At 44.0% G+C, this 20,403-nt stretch overlaps 1 protein-coding gene across 1 annotated transcript in view; it reads left to right on the top strand.

Moving 5' to 3' along the window:
* DOCK3 (dedicator of cytokinesis 3) overlaps positions 1-20,403 on the top strand; it is a gene marked incomplete at both ends in the record, with an annotated part of 412,488 nt that overhangs the window by 367,270 nt on the left and 24,815 nt on the right. The window contains 7 exons of the mRNA XM_082848220.1: positions 5,484-5,569; positions 8,024-8,050; positions 8,176-8,271; positions 9,954-10,014; positions 10,751-10,844; positions 13,117-13,265; positions 19,567-19,653. Of these exons, the coding sequence (XP_082704346.1) occupies positions 5,484-5,569; positions 8,024-8,050; positions 8,176-8,271; positions 9,954-10,014; positions 10,751-10,844; positions 13,117-13,265; positions 19,567-19,653 (600 nt within the window). The remainder of the gene's footprint in view (positions 1-5,483; positions 5,570-8,023; positions 8,051-8,175; positions 8,272-9,953; positions 10,015-10,750; positions 10,845-13,116; positions 13,266-19,566; positions 19,654-20,403) is intronic.

The raw sequence follows: 20,403 nt of genomic DNA, 5'->3' as shown, positions 1-20,403 counted from the left end.
GCCCCTCTGTAGTCAAACCCTTCCCTTCCCTTTAACCATGGCAGGCATTGATCTATTCTCCTTCACTATGTGTGCCTTTTCCAGAATGTCATGTAAAGGGAATCATGTAGACTGTAGCCTTTTGAGACTGAGTTCTTTCACTTAACATAATGCCTTTGAGAGATTTATCCATTTTGTTAAATGTATCAGTTTTTCTATTGCTGAGTAGTATGCCATTGCAGTTTATTCATTCACCATTTGAAAGACATTTGGGTTATTTACACTTTTTGGTGATTATGAATAAAGCTTCTGAAAAACTTTCCTTTACAGGTTTTGTATGAATATATAGACTTCCATTTTTCTTAGGTAAATACCTAGGAGTAGGATTGTTGGATATTGTGGTAAATGTATATTTAACTTTATAAGCTATCAAACTGTTTTCCAAAGTGACTATACCATTTTGAAATCCCTACAGCAGTGTGTGAAAGTTCCAGTTGATCCATATACTCATCAGAATTTGATATTATCTCTTTGTTTATTTTAGCCATTCTAATAGGTGTGTAGTTGTATATCACTGTGGTTTTAATTTTCACTTCCCTAATGACTAATGATGCCGAACATCTTTTAATGTGCTTATTTGCTATCTTTGTATCTTCTTTGGTGAAATGATTTTATTCAAAACTTGTGTTCATTTTTAATTGGGCTGTTTGTTTTCTTACTGTTGAGTTTTTAGGGTTCTTTATATATTCTGAACATAAGTCCTTTGTTGAATATATGATTTACCAATATTTTCTCTTAGCTTGTCTTTTCATTTGCTAAACAATGTTTTTCACAGAACAAAAGTTTTTAATTTTTATGCAGTCCAATTGATCATTATTTTTCTTGTATGGATCGTGCTTTTGGGATCATATATGAGAACTCTTTCCCTAACCCAGGACCATAAAATTTTTCTCTTTTGTTTCTTCTAGAAGGTTTATAATTTTACATTTAGATCTATGATCTGTTTTGAGGTAATGTTTGTATAGGTGTGAAGTATGGGTCAAAGCTTTTTATTTTTCCTTTTTCCATGTGGATGTCCAGCACCTTTTGTTGAAAAGACTATATTCTTTGTTGAAAATCAATTGACCATAGGCATGTGGTTCTCTTCCTGGACTCACTAGTCTTTCCATTGTCTATATGTCTAATCTGTCACCATACCACGTAGTCTTTATTATGGTAGCTTTATAGTCTTAAAATTAGGTTGTGTGAATCCTCTGACTTTGTTTTTTTTTTCAATATTGTATTAGCTATTCCAGTTCCTTTTCTTATAAATCTTAAAATCAGAATGTCAGTATCTATAAAAATTCCTGCTTGGATTTTGATTGGGATTGCATTGTAATCTATAGATCAAATTGGGAAAATTGATATCTTAATAGTACTTAATAAATACTTCTAGTCCTTGAAGACAGTATATCTCTCCATTTATTTAGGTGTTCTTTGATTTCTTTCATTAATGTTTTGTAGTTTCAGCATACAGATCTTGCACATGTTGTTAGATTTATATGTAAGTATTTTCTGGGCTTTTTGGTGCTATTATAAATTATTCTGATTTAAAATTTTAAATTTTCAGTTGTTTGTTGCTATTATATAGAAATACAATTGCTTTGTACATTAACATAGTATCCTCCACCCTTGCTAAACTCACTTATTAGTTCTAGAAGCTTTTTTGTAGATTCCTTGTGATTTTATATTTAGATAATCCTATCACCTGTGAAAAGACACAGTTTTATTCCTTCCTTTCTAATCTGTAAGCCTCTTATTTCTTTTTCTTGCCTCATTGCACTGGCTAGGACCTCTGGTCTGATGTTAAATAAGAGTGATAAAAGTAGACATCCTTGCCTTGTTCTTTTTTTTTTTTTTTTTTCCCTTGCCTTGTTCTTAACCTTAGGGGAGAGCATTCAGTGTTTCACTGAAGTATGATGCTAGTTCTAGGTTTTTCATAGATGCTCTCTATCTTGAGTAAATAGTATTTAAGATAAGAATCCATTTTTAGAGTGTGAAGCTCTATTGCCTTCAGAACTTCAGGAAATAATAACTTCAAACAGAAAAGAACTGTTGCTTTTCTATGTTGGCACAACATGTGCCTTCTAATTGTGCAAAATGCACAACTGCCTGATGAGAGAACCTGGTTACCAAGAAGTAGATGACATTGTGGAACTGCACCATGGGTCATCTGAGTCTACTAAAAGAAGAGCTGGACTGTACTTAACCATCACTAACACTGAATAAGGAAGGTTAGCTTTGTGGAAGACTAAGTTGGAGCTCATTTAGCTCACACTTCAAGACTCAGCTGATGGGTAGCATTTTTTCCTCCAATAAGACTGTCATGAATAACTGATATCCAGCAAGCCATGTAAACCTCGTTGTCCCTGGTTAAAAAATCTTGCTGCTGCTTCCCTTTGCCATTACATATTTTAAAAGAGTAGTCTACTCTTTTCATCCCCACATTTCCACTTCCCACCCTCCTATCAGTTCAGTCTAATGTATATTGTGCACCCACTTTTGTTGACATTGCTCTCTCGAATAACTTTTTAATCATTAAAGTCTAATTGACTTTTTGGTCTTGGTTCTAGTTGTGCTTTCCACAGCTTTGGCTCTATTAACTCCTCCCCTACTTCTTACCACCTACTATAAATACTTCTTCTAATTATAAAAACAATACTTATTTAATATAGAAAAATTAAAATGCAAATAAGCTATAGTGAAAAGATTTAACTCATAATTGTACTGTTAGTAACTTGTGGGGGAGAGGGGCTAGGCACGTCTTTTTTTCCCAATGCATAGAGTTTTTTAAGTTAAAAAATGGAATCATTGTGTACATTGGTTTTTTTGGAACCATTGTGTATATTGGTTTTTAATCTCCCTTTTTTAGTAGCACCTTGTCATCACTATCCTTCATGTCAGTTAATGCTTCTCTGCACCACACTGTCAGTTTAGAGGCTACGTGGTATTCCACTGCATAGCTTGGACCACAGTGTATTTAATCAGACTCCTAGGTTTTATGGGGCTTTTGGTTTTTTTGTTTGTTTATTTGTTTTTTGGCTGTGCCCTGTAGCTTGAGGGATCTTAGTTCCCCAACCAGGGATCGAACTGGGGCCCATGGCAGTGAAAGCACCAAGTCTGCCAACTCCTAACCACTGGACCACCAGGGAATTCCCAGTCTCATAGTTTTAGGAACTTAGGTTCATTCCAAATTTTTGCTGTTAACATTACAAAAAACATAATCCATTTTAAGTTACTTTCTTAGGTAAATCTCTCACCTGTAATTGTTGTATCAAAGAGTAAAAACATTTCTTAAGTTTTTACAGCACTATGTCTCTCTAACAACCTCTGTTGTCTGTAGACTACTCAGACCCCAGGCCACTTTCTGTGTGTGCCCCATCTAAGCACTGCCCATGCTGAGCTGTGTTAGCTGTTATCCCTGCCTCCTCTACCAGATGATGAGTTATTGGGGCCAGGACCATTTCTTGTGCTTTTATTTCTTAGAACCCATGCCTGAGACATGGTGGGTTCATGAAGATGAAAATCAAAACTAACATTCATTGAGCACTTCCCAAGAGCTAGGGCACAGTGACACTGAAAAGGAATGTTAACCACCATTACCATTTCATAAAAGCAGAAATTTAGGCATAGATAAATATTTTGTACAGAAGTAGGCAGCTGGTTATGTCACAGGACAAATGTTTGTTGAATGAATAACAAGGTGTCACTTCAGGAATATTGGTTTTATAAAATAAAAGTAACTCCGCAGACCTGAAATCATCAGTATTACCAATTACGACATGATATATCTGAAGAACTTAGCATTTGTTTAACTTAGAGACATTGATTTTTGCATACATTGATCTTCAGTGTCCCATTTTGGATTTCTCAATTTTTCTTAGTAACTTCTTCCTTTATCAGCACTGCAGGGAGTGAGGAAGTAATGTCCCTGAATCCTTCCATCACCAGCTCCTTTGCCTAATACAGAAGTTCTAACACTTGAATAGGCATCAGAACAACCCGGAGGGCTTATTAAAACACAGACTGCTGCCCCCCAACCCCTGAGTTTTTAATCCAGTGGAGCCTGAGAATTTGTATTTCTAACAAGATTTCTGGTGACTTGATGCTTTTGGCCCAGGGACCCATTTTGAGAACTCCAGGGAACTGCTGCACCCACATTTGCGCTGTTGTACTCTCTGCTGCTCCAGGTCCCTTCCCCAACTTTGCCCTGTTCTGGAAAGCACAACCTGTACCTGCGTGTGTGATGAGAAATCCCAACCTGACTTTACATGACCCCAGCAGGCAAGTCCCTGCTGGTGCCTTTTCTCCACACGGAGAAAGGCAGATGGCCTCGATCCCTAAGGGCCTCTGATCTCAGACTTTGTATTTCCTCTGGAAAGTATATTCAAGCAGCTGACTGATTAGGCCAAACATAAATGTACAACAGTCTCCACCTGGCCATACCAGACCACTATAAAAGGGCCATATTTATTCATCCATTCTCATTTTCTGCTGATAGGGTTTCAGAAACCGTAACTGCCTTTGATGAATTTCCTAATTCAATTATTAATTTAATATTTCACCGTCTTAGGACTCTGGCCCTATGTGGAGTGAGAAAATGCTTTTGTTATAGCTCATTATTAAACGCAACCATGCCACTTTTTGTTTATATAAAAATCTGTATAAATAATTGCACAATACCACATTTTAAAGGCTAATGAACAGTTTAAAAGATTTTTATCTCACATCACTTACAACTAATTTCTCGCCTCAGAGTGTATGCATTGAGGCCTGATAGAGAAGTGGCTTACACTGTTGAATGCCTTGCAGATTAGTGAGGTAGGAACGAATGCAGTATTGCTCCTTATGGTTTAAGAATCCAATAACAAGTGCAGGGGGCCCCAGTGACGAGGCAGCGGCAGGGGCGGCAGCTCCAAGGGCTTTAGGTCCTGTGAGGACAAAGAATAGAGCCTTTTATCCTGAAGGGGACTCTCTGAAGGAAACACATCTCCCTCAGCCCAGACTAATGCCAGCCATTAAAGTGAGGACCAGCCTCCCAAAGCAAGCTTTCTTTGTGGCTGGCTGATAGAGGGTAAAGTTCTAACCAAATGTATTTTATACATACCAATTCCTTCGAATGAACATTTTTTAAGAAAGAAAAACACTTGACAAAGGCCTCTTTTGGATCCGAAATACTTCTCTCACCAGAGAGTCCTTGCCTTTTGCCCCTAGGGAAAAGAGTATCTGAGACGTATGTGTAAGTTCCAACTCATTTAAACCACTAGAGTGGGAGCCCTTCCTGATTGGGGAGGCAGGATGGTTTCTAAGTGCTGTAGATGAGATCCTGCCTTCTCTAGGATTTATTTGGTGCAAGGAAAAAATCAGGAAGCAGTTCCCCACCATCCTCACCTATCACAGGGGCTGGATTTCCCATCCTTCCTCTGAGGTCACTTCGGGTTTACAAAATCTCTGCTTCCCTCTAGGTGGAGGCCGAGCTGATTGACAAGCTGGACAGCATGGTGTCAGAAGGGAAAGGCGATGAGAGCTACAGGGAGCTCTTCGGCCTGCTGTAAGCTGCTTCAGCCCCAAGTACCTCACGTTGGGGGAGGGGGTGAAGTGGGCTAATGAAGGGTAGCGGTGCAACCTGCACTGGGCAGGCTTCAGAGTGTGGGTATCAGGAGAGACCAGGGTTGTTCCTGGTGGTAGCAGTGCTCACCTTCTGTCAACAAGAAAGTGACATCATGACAGCAAGCTCTCTTAGGGATTGCCATAGTTGACTAAAGATGTAGGGACAGGTGATAACTCTGAGCTCCTGGATTTGCTGATAGCAAAAGGATCATCGTATATCTTCATACCATGTACTGTATCTAGTTGGGCAAACAGTTCATGGGGACTCAATGAGGGCTCAAGGCTGACATTTCAGGGTGGGGGGAGGGAGGGAATTAAATCTCTGCTTTGTAAGATTGTACAATCAGCTTGAGAAACACTGCCATGAATTTTGTGACTTGAACAAATTATACCCCCTTCCAAACCAGTTTCCATTTGTGAAACAGGGTGTTGTACTGACTGACGTCAAGGGTCCCAGGTCCCCCCAGAAGTTGTGGCTTCTGTCTTGAGTTGATGGAGGCCAAGAGACCTTACAGGACTAGCCACAGGGCTAAGCCCAAAGGAAGGACTCAGGAGAGCCGTGGTCCTCCCAGAGAGATAGTAAAGTTGGGTATTTTATCTTCCTAAAAAACAAAATTTTAAGACATTTACAGCTCTAGAGCCCTCTCCTATCTCACTCATTATCTCTAGCTTTGAGATTTTCTTTATTTTAGTGACATTTTTAAGATAAGCCTGTAATATATTTTCTAATAATAATACTGTACATTTGCTTAGAACTTTACAGTGTACAAAATTTGTTGACATATCTGATTTAATCCTCACAACACACCTGTGAGGTGGGCAAGGCAGATATTATCCTGAGGAGTGGGGGTGATGACACTGAGCTCAGAGAAGTGGTAGCATGGCCTCAGTTGCATGGCCAGTAAGAAGCAGCTCTGGGGGTACAGCCCAGATATTCCAGTTTCAAGAGGGGGAAATCTTCCTGCTACACCCTGCCTACTTTGTTCCTTGATGAGTCATGCAATAAAATGTGAATTCATTTGAAATTTAAGTAATTTTAATTTGTGAAAATGAATCCGTCCTTTAGTACTTCTCTTTTAGCTGAAGATGTTTCTAATTGTGGAAATAAGGAAGAGAAATCTCTTCCTAAGCCACTAACTGATGATTTTACTATGAAGGAAACAGCACAAAAATAACTTGCTATTAATAATTACCTGACCAAATAGTGTTACATAAACACTGTTCACGTCTGAGAACTGAAAGCCACTGATAACCAAGGAGCAGCATTTCCCAATTTGTGTTTGGGGAAGATGTTTGTAGGTATGCTGGGGGGAGGTGGGAGTGGATCATGGGCTAATCAGTTTAGAAAAGACTCAGTTAAATAAAATCGAACAAGCCTCTGTATTATAGGACTTCTCAAAGCCTTTAATATTTAGAAAGATGTGAAAACTCTCCAAAAGGAAGGTGTGGTGATCAGCATCTTCCATGCTTTTTTGCTCACAGAACACCTCTCTCTGTCCTCCAGGACAGCAGAGCTCTGTAGAACAGAGTTTGGGAAATGTGAACACAGTGGCTTTTTCCATGCAGCTCAGAGGTGAAAGACAATGGTCCCACCTTCTCGCTCTAGTAAATGGATCACATGGAAACCCTCACTTTCCCAGAAGCCTCAGCTCAAGTTAGATGCTGTGTGCAAGGAAGACAGTTGTCATCATTGCAGTGTTAACGGCAGTCAGGCTGTGGGTGTGAGTTCCCAGTGCTGGGTCCCTGGCTGAGCCTTCCACTCTAGGTGACTTTCATGACCTTAGGGAGCTAGGGACAGTGTGCAAAAGGATCAGGAGTGAGACCTTGACCTGAGATAATCACTAGAGCAAACAGAAAGAGTCCATCCAGGTCATCATCCCCTAGGAGAGAACTGTGAAAAGGCAGAGGATCTCAGAAGGCAGGCTCTTTGGAGAAGTCAGAGGCTACCTGGAGGTGACAGGAGCCTGGGCTGGCAAGTGAGAAAAGCACCTGGGCATTTAGCTCTTGGCTCTGGCACATTTCACATGGGAGTATCCCATGACAGTGAAGATGACAGTGTAACTCCTGGACTCACTGTCCTTCACGCTGGGCCCTCAAGACTGGTTGGAATCTTTCCCTTGGTTTACATGAAAACGTTGGTTAGTATGTTTGCTGAGGATGGTTCTAAGCAGTGATAGAGGCAGCCAGCCAATTGGCAAAGCCAGGTCTATCCCTCAGTGGACTATTACTCCGCTGCTTCTTCAGAACAGATCTCACAGTGTGTACACCTAAAGGGGCTGGGGCTTTGAAACCGCTCCCTCAGTTCGGAACTTGCACAGGAGAATGGAAGACGTGTTCATTGGTTGCTGGCCAGTTCAGTAATTGCTTTGTCTTTGCTTTCTGCTGCATGGAGTAGAACCCAGCTGTTTGGGCCCTACCCCAGGTAAGACTGCAGTGTGGTAAGTCTGCCGTCTCCAGATCCATCACAGGCCCCACGGGCTCTGGGACCTTACTCTGGTGCCCAAGGAAGGCTCATGCATTGTGCATTGTGTTTGCTTCCACCAATAGCCTGCTGGAGAAAGTTGAACAGGAAACATGGCGCGAGACCGGCATTTCCTTTGTAACCTCGGTCACCCGCCTCATGGAACGCCTTCTTGACTACAGGTATCTTCTCAGGAACCTACCTGACCTCTTCTCTGGTCAGATGCTCTCCCCAGCAGGAGGATACCCTGACCTTAAAATTGAGACCTCGTGGCCATGAGAGGTAGGACTGTTCTGGTGTTGTGTGCCATCACCAGTCATTAGGAATCTCCTGATGGCCAAGGAGAAAGAGGAAGAAAGCCTTCTCCCAGGGGTAGGCCAGGGCTTCCTGGGCTTACCCCCGATACGTGGGCACGTGTATCCAGGAGGTATCCCAGGGACATGTAGCCTTCTGGCTTTTCATCCAGAAAAGTCAAAGCTCAGAGGAATGGGCACAGCAGAGAGGAAGAGAAAGGCTGTCTCCAGAGCAAGTTAGGTCCTTAGCGCAGACCTTCCTCAGAGCCATGTGGCAGATGGGCAGGAAAATATCACCTGGTACAGAAGTGTGACCCAGGAGGACTTTCATTTGGTTTTTCCAGGGAAGGGGGACCCAACTTTTCCATGCCTCCATTCTTTGTGTAAAATCTGTTTATTTCTGTCCCTTGATCCTGGCCATGAGCAGATTAGAGGAGGCAGCCTGTGAGCTCAGAGATCTTTATGATACATTCAGTCTGGGAGTTCATGTGAAATTCATTTTTTCGTGAAAGCCTGCCTTCTCAGTCATATCATGGCTTTTGACTTAGCCTAAAAGTAACAATAATGCTACCATTGCAGCCTTAGTTATTCTGTCAGTAGAGTTCAGGTGATAGCTAAGAGTGCCTTTTGGGAACCTAGAGGAAGGTGATAAGGAATGAGGAGGAATGATAGAGGAAACCCAGACCCAAGCAATAGTTGTCTTCTCTGTGCTACATGTCATGCAGATGCCAAGGGAGAGCATCTGGGACTCCAGCTAGCTGCGTGTACAGGAAGCTTCTTGCTGGATTCACCAGTCTGGTTCTCATTCTCTTTCATCCCCTTGTGCTAAGCCTTTCTCCTCCCCAGAGGAGCTTGGCTTTGACCAGTCCCTGCCCTCCCTTGGCAAGGATTCATTCTCAGTGTTCCTGCTGTTCTGTGTCTGGAAGGCCAGCCATGACCCCTCCTAAACCCAGCCCTACTCAGCATGAATGCAGCTCAGCTCTGGCCGAAGCTACCCCTAAATCAGAAAAAAAGCTCCAAACCAACTGCTCCTAGTTAGAGGGGATTCCAAAGACTAGTGCACAGGAAGGACACTATAGGGAGAAAAGCGAATGAGATTATGTACATGGCAGCTATGCCGTGGTTGCTGTGGCCACAGGGTCCTGAAGGTAGGTCCCTAGAGTAGAGTGTCTTGGCTTCTATGAAACACTGTCCTACAAAATGAAAACTGCCCTTTAAGGAAAGCTCTGTGCCTCCCCTTTTGGAAACTTGAGGACTTAACCTTCTACTTTACTGACATACTCTTTTGTGCTGAAGGCATTGGTAGGTGTTACTTAATGCCCTGATATAGCATCTGGGCTCTACACTCTGCCACCAGAGCAAGGGGTCCAGTTGAACAGAGATCTTTGAACCCTAGGAGTGGGTCCAAAGCTTAGAGGGAGCTCACAGTACAGTCTCATCTGTGGAAGAAGTTTCTGTTGGAGAGCATCCTTATCTGGGGTTTGGACATACTAATGCCTCAGTGACACTGCAGGTCTCTGTGTTGTCCCAGAGGCACCACTTTGTGCATTCATCTGTGCTCTCCCTTCCAGGGATTGCATGAAAGGAGAGGAGACAGAGAATAAGAAGATCGGCTGCACTGTTAACCTGATGGTGAGAGAATATGGGCTCTTCCTCCTCTCTGCCTCGTAGTGTGGCTTCTGTCCTGCCCTGTGATTGGCCTGTCCTTTCTACAATACATGGCTATAAGCCTAAGGGGTTTTTTTGGTTTTTTGTTTTTTATTTGGTTGCTCTGGGTCTTAGGTGTGGCAGGCGGGCTCCTTAGTTGCAGCAGGCAGGCTCTTTAGTTGTGGCATGTGAACTCTTAGTTGCAGCATGCATGTAGGATCTAGTTCCCTGACCAGGGATCAAACCCAGGTCCCCTGCATTGGGAGCACGGAGTCTTAACCACTGTGCCACCAGGGAAGTTCCAAGCCTAAGGGTTTGAGTCAGGACATCAGCTCTGTTACTGGTATCTTGGAAACTTGTACCTCATCACTCACATTCCTACTTGGGAAAGGAATGAAATGAGCTTCTCTTTGGACAGAGCTCTAGCCTGGCCTCTTGGCAAGGTTCCGCCAAACCTGACATACTCTAATTTCCAGTCTTCCCTGGTATTCTTCCTCTGTCTCATCACTCAGGGCTCCTGCAGATCTGCCAGAGGTTTCACCCCCAGCAGGCGTACCTTCTGGCTGGTCCCTTCTCTTCCTGGTGCTGGCTACCTCCACGGCCTGTCTTCTCCCTCCTGTCCAGCACACCCAGGGTTTTGGGCAGCTGCCTGGAGTTCAGAGATGGCCTCCACAGGCAGCAGCCTCTCCCATCTTCATTTATATTTCCTTCTCTCTTACAGAACTTTTACAAATCTGAGATTAACAAAGAAGAGATGTATATCCGCTATATCCATAAGCTTTGTGACATGCATTTGCAGGCCGAAAACTACACAGGTAAGTGGGAAGGGGAAGCTACGCCTCCCCATGAGGACAGACTGGACATACATGCACAGCTGGCAGAGAAAGGCTCTGAGCTGGTGCCTCCCAGATTTTAGCAGAGTGTCAGGACCCATGATGCCCATCACCTCACTCCTTTCCCTCAACTCCTTTGTAACGTGGTGGAGAAAAAGCAGGTGGAACTTCCACTTGTGCCTTGCTGCCCAAAGCTCTTCCACTCTCCTTGCCTCCTATTCACCCGCTCTGAGGCCTCAAGGGTGACCTCCAAATTCTGGTGTGGCAGGTTCAGAGCATCCTGAGCTCACTGTCCCTCTTCATGAGCAGAACTTCTCTGAAGACCTTCACAGCTGGAACTAAGTGAGGCCATAACACAGGAACATCAGCCTAACCCTGGGACTTCCAGAACTTGCTGGCAGACCTGCCTTGCAGTCTGGGCTCCTCCCCTGCAAGTACACAACAGCCCCACATTGAGCTCCCAGTGGAGAGTATGGAGAATGTTCACCTTACTTTCTGACAGACCAGACAGGGACCCTTTCATTGTATCTACAATTTAATCCATTACTGCGGCCTTTTCTAAAAGAACAAATTTAAAAGCATTTCAACATACCTGTCACACTTTGTTTACTGAGCGCCACTTTGAGTCAGGAAGATATGTGTACCCATGTGTGTCCTGCCTGATTACCTTGTATCATAGTTCCCCCAAAATAGCCACTTCTTCACTGTGGTGACCAGCCATCACATCTTAGCCCTTGAGCCATCGGACTTGAATTTGTGTGATAGACCAGGAAATTCAAGCTATTCTTGTCCACAGCATTACGAGAATTAGATGAATTTGTAGAAACACAGAATCCTCCTTCCTTATTTTATGTTAGATGTTAAAGAGTGTTTTGCATAGATTCCACCTTTCCTGACACAGCTTGGCAAGAATTAAATCTGAAATGACTGGGATGAACCTGCCATTCTCTGCGTCCACTTCCACCCATGATCCCAGCAGCCCTTTGAGAGGGCAGTGAAGTGATAGACTGAAAAGTTCCATGTATCAATAGAGGCATTTACTAAACTCCTGGAGGACTGGGCCATCACTGAGAGGCTATGTCAGGAATTTAGACAGAGAGAGGGTGCTGAGCCTTGCCTCTGGTGGCCTCAGGAATAACATCTGAAAAGAATATTGGCAGGGAAGAAAAGGATTTCACATGGTTTTCTGAGTTCTAGAGGGAGGCCTTGAGGGCCTCATGGGCTTGTTCCCAGTGAGAAGGAGCTTCACAGCTCCAGTGAGGAGGCACGTATATCCCTGGGCAGGAGGGTCCAGTAGCCAGAGCATAGGCAGAGCGCAAACGTGAGCAGGAGCCTGGAAAGTGGCTGCAGGCAATATACCTGGCTAAAACTGGAAGTGGGTCACTAGATAATTTGAAAAGAGACTCTTCATAGTCATGGGGAGCAGATTTGAATAGGGCCTTGAAGGCCAGGCAGAAGCTAGAACTAATTAACTTGCTAGTAGGAGATGCCCACTAAAACTGAGCAGATAGAACAGGAAAGAGCAGACTGTGTCATGGGACCATGAGCCGCTGCTGTAACTCAGTCTGACTGACTCTTTGGGATTTAGGAAGCTACAGCATTTAGCTGCGGTTGTTTTGTAAACCCTCTCCAACTGTTCCACATGTATGGGAGGTGTCACAGGGCCCCGCCCTGGGCCCAGCATCCACTTTAGCTTCCTCCAGGAATGGAGCCCATCACACAGTTATCACCGTACACACTCCTTCTCTCTGGTCCTTTTAGAAACGGTCAAGATAAGGAGAAAGGGTCATTCCCAGGGCCATGCTGAGCTCAGAAAATGGAGCTGGAAGCATTGAGGCTGGCTTCAGGAGGGCTGAGAAAAGCCTTAGTCAGTGCTTACCCCTCAGAGCCAGTTCTGAAAAGGTTGGAAAAGAAGCTCTAGTCAGTTGAGCAAAAAGGAACCCAAGAACTCTCTCTGACATGTCAGTGTGTCCCAGAGCAAAGCAACCTGTACACAGACCCCTAGGTACCTGAGCCATACTTTATCTAGCGCCCAGAGCAGGTGACCAGGCTAAGGGAGGAAGGTGTCTACTAGGATCTTTGGTTCCTTCATGCTGCGTTCACGGGCTATGCACTGGCTGGACAACCCCTCTATCTCAGCTTTGGTATCCAGCAACCCTGATCTGGGCTGCACATGCCTTGCGCTGGCATGCTGCTTAGCCTGGTCCCTTGGCACCCGACTGCCCCTGGACCTCCATAGCCCTTGTCCCCACAGAAGCTGCGTTCACTCTGCTCCTCTACTGTGAGCTGCTACAGTGGGAGGAAAGGCCACTGCGGGAATTCCTCCATTACCCATCCCAGACAGAGTGGCAGCGGAAAGAGGGACTGTGCCGCAAGATCATCCACTACTTCAACAAAGGCAAGGTGGGTGTTATTAGGCAAGGCTTTGAGCGTCTCTGCTTCTACTGTACTACATGGCATCTTAACGCTACAGGGATGGCAGCAGCTGCAGAGGGTACTGTGTGGGGTGGTGAGGGGGTGGAGGCCCATATGTGTGCGTTAGATTTGGAGGCAGCATGACTTTCTCTGGGGAAAAAAAAATAACAGCTTAATTCTGTGGCTTGGAAGCCAATTCCAGATTGGGGATGTAAGAGACAATCCCACATACCAGCTTTGCACATCTGTAAATACTAATGCTCCAACAGCAAGGGCTTTGGGCCCCCTGCTTATATTTATTAGATTTACTTAAATTATTGTAGCTTTCTGCTCTGCTATAGAAAATGTGAGCTATAAAAATTAATGGATTCTAACCACAGCCAACGGAGGCCTGTACTGCCTCTTACAGGTACGTGTTCTTGTCTTGGATTTCCCTTCCTTACAGCATAGTCTGGGCTCCTCTCATTGGGGTTATTCTCTATTAAACTTGATTCTGTGGAATTAGCAGGCATTGTCAGCATTGGTTCAGACTTCCTTGGGACTTCCCAGCCATTCTGCTCCAGTCTCTGGGAGAGCTCCTTGTGGGGCCCTCTGACCCACCTATGGCCCATACACTGGAAAGGCTGGACTTGTGTAACTTTTTGAAGCTGTTCTCTCATTACTCAGCTTTGAGCATGTTAAAAAGCTGAAACAGGATTGTTCAGGGAACTATAGTGGCTGAACTCCAGACTTGAATGGAAATTGGTTTTTTAAAATAAGCTTTTTTATCATAAAAAAGAAAGATTTAAACATTAATAACTTCTGCCCATAAATCAGAAAACATTCATCAGTTTTACACAACATGAGAGACTTTTGTTTGTCAAAAACATTCACCCATGTAGGGAACACACTGGTAAGCAGGAACCTTTCCAAAACCTCAGGAGCTCTCATTTCACCTGGCCCAGAAAGGAGACCCATGCTTAGCTGTCAGCCAGCCACACATGACTGAGCCACAGTGCCAGCCCAAAGCCTCCTCTCCTTGCTGGTCCAGAGATGGGCAGAGGGCCCCATGCCAGTACACTTTTAGGTCTGTCTTCCTGGCACCCAGCCCACCTGGAGCTGCCACCTACCCATACGCCCAGCGAGCCCTCCCAGCTCTGAGGGAATGGCACAAGCATGGTGTGAGTGTGCATAAGTGTTGTTAGTATATTAGCTTATTTTTCTTTCCATGGGCATAGAGTACAGAGTAGAGTTATGCTTATCTGATTGAGCCCAGCAGTGGGACCCGTGAGCATTATTGGTCCCCTTTTCACCCCACACTACAGTAGTGTCAAGAAAGCAGGTTTAAAGGTTAGTATGAACAAGGGAAGGTAATGCAAAACCTGCCTGAGTATTGTGGATAAGCAGGAAGGGGAGAAGGACTGGGAGGCTCCGTAGGCTACCTTGTCAGGGATCTCCCCCTCCTTCTAGCAGCCCTGACTTTGGTGTGAATTGCTGGGGGAGCAGCTTCTGTACTGAGAACAGACGACTCAGTGAGCCCTTTCATGAGCTCATCCTCAAAGGGGTATTTATCACAACCATTCTCTTGGGCTCATACAGAAGGTCCAACTTTTCTGTTTCTATACCTTCATACCTGACAGAACCAATGGATTGGGCTAACCAGTTCTCTTAAAAGCATTCAGGGTTTTTTTTCTAATGGTTCCAGAAAAGCAAAACCTGTCTGATGCAAGAAAAGTGCTCCTGGGCTTCCCTGGTAGCGCAGTGGTTAAGAATCTGCCTGCCAATGCAGGAGACACGGGTTCGAGCCCTGGTCCGGGTAGATCCCACATGCCATGGAGCAACTAAGCCCATGCACCACAACTACTGAAGCCCACGTGCCCTAGAGCCCATGCTCTGCAACAAGAGAAGCCACCGCTATGAGAAGCCCGCGCACCACAACGAAGAGTAGCCCCCGCTCTCCACAACTAGAGAAAAGCTGGTGCGCAACAATGAAGACCCAGCGCAGCCAAAAATAAAATAAATAAATAAATTTTAAAAAAAAGAAGGAAGGGGAGGCATGAAGATGGGAGCTGGTCCTTCATTTCAGGGAAGAGGGAGCAGACAGTAAGGGAAGCTGGGAGGAGGCCTCTGACCCCTAAAGCATATAGACCATCAGGACCGAGCCAACCCTCCATGTGGGGGTGGGCTTGGGCTCTACTGCTGAGGGCTGCTATTGTTCACATTCCTTTGAAGGAATGAGTCTGTTGCTTCTCAAATGTTGTGTGTAGACAGAAGTACAAAGACTGACAGTCTGGAGTCCCAGGCTTTTGCCTTCCTTTCCAGTTTGAGTAGAGTGAGCCAAGTCAGTGCAACTTTTGTGCCATCCCTGTCAGTGGGGGCAACAAGGATGTATAAACACACATCTGCCCAAGCTGGTAGAAGTGATTGGATTTCAGACACTGGTTAGTAGTTGTGTAGTTGGCTTTGCCTCCTGCCAGAAGGAAGGAAACCAAGAGAGAAGATGTAGATGGGATGCATTGTATTTGCAGGGCGTTCCCTCCCTGTGTTCCGAGGTAGCTCTCAAAACCCCCAGCATTCCAGCACAACCCTCAAGGCTGACAGAGTGTCCTGGCTCACCCTTGGGGGTTGGGGGGGCAGGCTTGGAGCAGCAGGGCTACAAATTAGGGCAGAGATGCCAGCGAGGCAGATAAGCATTGATCCTAATAGAGTAGAACTGCTTTACTGGGAGCTACCGTCAGCAGACAAAGCGCCTTTAGCCTCACATGGGTTCCTCATCACCTAAATGAGCAGTTCCCCATGGGGCGCTCCTTACAGGCTGGCTAGCAGTCTGCACACAGCTCAGCTGCTTCGCCAGCCCCCTTGGATCTTCCTGCCAAGCAGACCCTCCTGTGGGCCCTTCACTGAAACCTGCCCAAGCAGCACTTGGAGCCAGAGAGAGGACAGACACGTGCCCCCTTAAAAGCTGTGATGTGGGGGTACAAGAGGCTTTCTAGCTCACTGAGGCAGAGGCATTGTATCGGAGCAGGGAGTCAGGGTCTATTTAAAATTCTCTTTGGTTTGTTTCAACATTTTTAATTGGTCCTGCAGTTCAATCCATATGGCGTTAATTTCTTCAAAGGATAAGAAACACAGTCCTGGGCTTCCCTGGTGGCGCAGTGGTTGAGAATCCGCCTGCCAATGCAGAGGACACGGGTTCGAGCCCTGGTCCAGGAAGATCCCACATGGCGCAGAGCAGCTAAGCCCGTGTGTCACAACTGCTGAGCCTGCGCTCTGCAGCCTGCGAGTCACAACTGCTGAGGCCCACGCACCTAGAGCCCATGCTCCGCAACAAGAGAAGCCACTGCAATGAGAAGCCTGCGTACCACAGCGAAGAGTAGCCCCCGCTCACAGCAACTAGAGAAAAAGCCCGTGCACAGCAACGAAGACGCAACGCAGCCAAAAATAAATAAATTAATTAATTAATTACTCTTTTTAAAAAAAGAAACACAGTCATGAATAAAACATGGAGAGTATTGTCCTTCTCCCTGATGCTATTTCAAATCTATTTTTTTAATATAGTCCTTATTAAACATTCATACTGAAATATTGATGGGTGAAATTATAGTATATCTGATATTTGCTTCCAAAACTATGGGGAGGAGTAAGTGGATGAGATATTTAATGATACAAGACTGGCCATGAGTTGGTCATTGTTAAGGTTGGGTGATGAGTACCTAGGGGTTCATACTTCCATGTTTCTATATGTTTAAAATTTTCCTATAATAAAAATTTTAATTAGTACTTAGAAGTTGGGGAGAAGAGCCTGGCTAAAATGTCAAGTAAACCTTTGATTCCCAATCTCGCCAAGAGAGAAAGCACTGTATTAAAAAGAGGAGGAAATGGACAATATTGCCCCTTAGTGAAGGCCACTGTTAGATGAGCCTGTCACCATAATAGGAGCCACACCACGGAAACAGCCCGAGACGTGATTAGGCAAGGATTATCTGAAGACTGCTCTAAGATTTGAACATTTCTGTAAAGGAAATTATCAGACCTACTACCAAGCCCTTGGGTAGCTACTTCCTACTTAGCTTCCAGACTTGTTTCTAAGCTTAAATGATCTTAATTTAAAAGTCATTGTTTCCTTCATTAACTCATTAAATAAATCTTTATTGAGTACCTGCTCATGGCTGTCACTGTTCTAGGCTCTGAGGATATAGGATATAAACAGGATCCCTGCCCTCATGCAGCTTATCATCTAATTGAGACTAATACAATATAAAAGTAAATACTTTTTAGCCCAGAAATAAACCCACACACCTATGGTCAATTAATCTTCAGGCAAGAATATACAGTGGAGAAAAGACAGTCTCTTTAGCAATTGGTGCTGGGAAAGCTCGACGGCCGCATGTAAATCAGTGAAGTTAGAAAACTCCCTCACACCATACACAAAAATAAACTCAAAATGGCTTAAAGGTTTAAATTTAAGACATGACAGCTTAAAGCTCCTAGAAGAGAATATAGGCAAAACAATCTCTGATATAAATTGTAGCAATATTTTCCTAGATCAGTCTCCCAAGGCAAAAGAAATAAAAGCAAAAATAAACGGGACCTAATCGAACATACAAGCTTTTGCACAGCAAAGGAAACCATAAACAAAATGAAAAGACAGCCTCCGGACTGGGAGAAAGTATTTCAAATGATGCAACCGACAAGAGCTTAATTTCCAAAATATACAAACAGCTCATATAGCTTAATATCAGAAACAAACAAACAACCCAATCAAAAAATGGGCAGAGGGACTTCCCTGATGGTCCAGTGGGTAAGACTCCGTGCTCCTAATGCAGGGGGCCCGGGTTCAATCCCTGGTCGGGGAAATAGATCCCGCATGCATGCCGCAACTAAAGATCCCATGTGCTGCCAATAAGACCTGGAACAGCCAAAATTAATTAATTAATTGTTAAAGAAAAGAAAAAACATTAAAACAAAACAAAAAACGTGGTTGCACCATTTTAAAAAAAAAGGGCGGAAAACCAAAGTAGACATTTCTCCAAAAGAGACATAAAGATGGCCAACAGGCACATGAAAAGATGGTCAGCATCACTAATTACTAAAGAAATGCAAATCAAAACTACAGTGAGACATCACCTCAAACTAGTCAGAATGGCCAGCATCAAAAAGTCTACAAATAATAAATGCTGGACAGGGTGTGGAGAAAGGGAACCTCCTACACTGTTGGGGGCAATGTAAATTGGTACAGCCGCTATGGAGAGCAGTATGGAGGTTCCTTAAAAAACTAAAAATAGAGTTAGTTTTAGTTACATGATTCAGCAATCCCACTCCTGGGCAAATATCCAGAAAAGACAAAAACTCTAATTCAAAAAGATACATGCACCTAATGTTCATGCCAGCACTATTTACAACAGCCAAGGCATGGAAGCAACCTGTGTTCGTCAACATATGAATGGATAAAGAAGATGGCAAAGGGTGTATGTGTGTGTATGTATATATATTATATATATAATGTAATATTACTCAGTCATTAAAAAGAATGAAATACTGCCATTTGCAGCAACATGGATGGACCTAGAGATTATCATACTAAGTGAAGTAAGTCAGACAGAGAAGACAAATATTATATATCCATGTGGAATCTAAAAAAATTATACAAATGAACTTATTTACCAAACAGAAACAGACTCACAGACATAGAAAACAAACTTATTGCTACCAAAGGGGAAAGGGTGGAGGAGGGATAAAGTAGGAGTTTGGGATTAACAGATACACACTACTATATATAAAATAGATAAACAACAAGGATGTACTGTATAGCACAGGGAACTACATTCAATATCTTGTAATAACTACATTCAATATCTAGTAATATTGGAATCTGAAAAGAATATATGTATGCGTGTGTGTGTGTGTGTGTGTGTGTGTGTGTGTGTATAACTGGATCACTTTTGTGTACCTGAAACTAACACAATATTGTAAATCAACCGCACTTCAATTTGAAAAAGTAAATACTTTTTTTATACAAGATAACTTCAGAGTAATGAAAGAGAATGGTTGGGGTAGTGCCTGTCCTTGACAAGGTAGTTAGGGAAAGGCCTCTTGGAAGTGGAAACATTTGAGTAGAAACCTGAAAACTATGCCTCAAGCCAGAAAACCAGTGCTATGTGTTCTCCACAAATTGGTTTTGAGCATATGTTCTTTGTGACATACGATTTGCAGAAGGCCTTTGGTTGTGCCCTCTGATATGTTTGATGTGGGCTTGGGCCATTCCAAGGCTGCCTGAGGTGCTGAAGCCTTTTTCCTATTTCTGATGCAGAGTTGGGAGTTTGGGATCCCACTGTGCAGGGAGCTGGCGTGTCAGTATGAGAGCCTCTACGATTATCAGAGCCTCAGCTGGATTCGGGTGAGCTTTGCCCCTTCCCCCGCCCCAACCCTGAGTGGAGGTGCTAGCACTTTTCTGGCATCAACTTCTAAGGGAGCGTTTACTGTGGACCCAGCCCTTGGTTTAGTGCTGTGGACAGTACAGGAGAAGCAAAAGCCAAGGTTCCTGCTCTCAAGATGCTTGCATTATGGCTGGGGAACCAAAACAAACACATGACAAATGATTATATGATCCAGACCCCAAGGGCCACTGGTGCTCAAGGAAGGGAGAAGCAGCATACACAGGATAGGATGGGGGTTTCAAGGAGGAGGTGGCAGCTCGACTTCATGAAGAAGCTTTTCCTGAAATGATTTTGTTCAGGTATGCTTCATCTGAAAACATTATAAGATCTTTCACTGCCTTGGCTTATGGTCAATACTGAGCACCCAAGTAAAGGAAGTTCTTCTTCCCTTCTTTGATGAAAAATATTCAAAATTAAGTGAAATGGACTTTGAAGGTCTCCCAAATTTTTCCTAGTTGCCGGTGCTGGGTATTAAATCGTAACAGGTCATTGGCAAAGAGAAGTCAGGAATCTCAGTTCATCCTCCTCCTGCACCCTTTTCAGCATGGCTAGCTCTTCTGTGTTCCCTGATCCTGATCAGGATTTGGGCCTATATAATAGATGTGCTTCTCTAGCAATAGCATTTTGACTGGTCTTTGAAGGCCGCTGCCCTCTGGCAGGCTGGCTTGATTGAGCGCATTAGAGCTGTCTTCCCAGTCAGATTTCAGTGA

The sequence above is a fragment of the Leucopleurus acutus genome (genome assembly GCF_964270905.1).
Source record: "Leucopleurus acutus genome assembly, chromosome: 10".
Classification (NCBI taxonomy): domain Eukaryota; kingdom Metazoa; phylum Chordata; class Mammalia; order Artiodactyla; family Delphinidae; genus Leucopleurus; species Leucopleurus acutus.
This window is presented reverse-complemented; position numbering and strand designations above follow the sequence as displayed.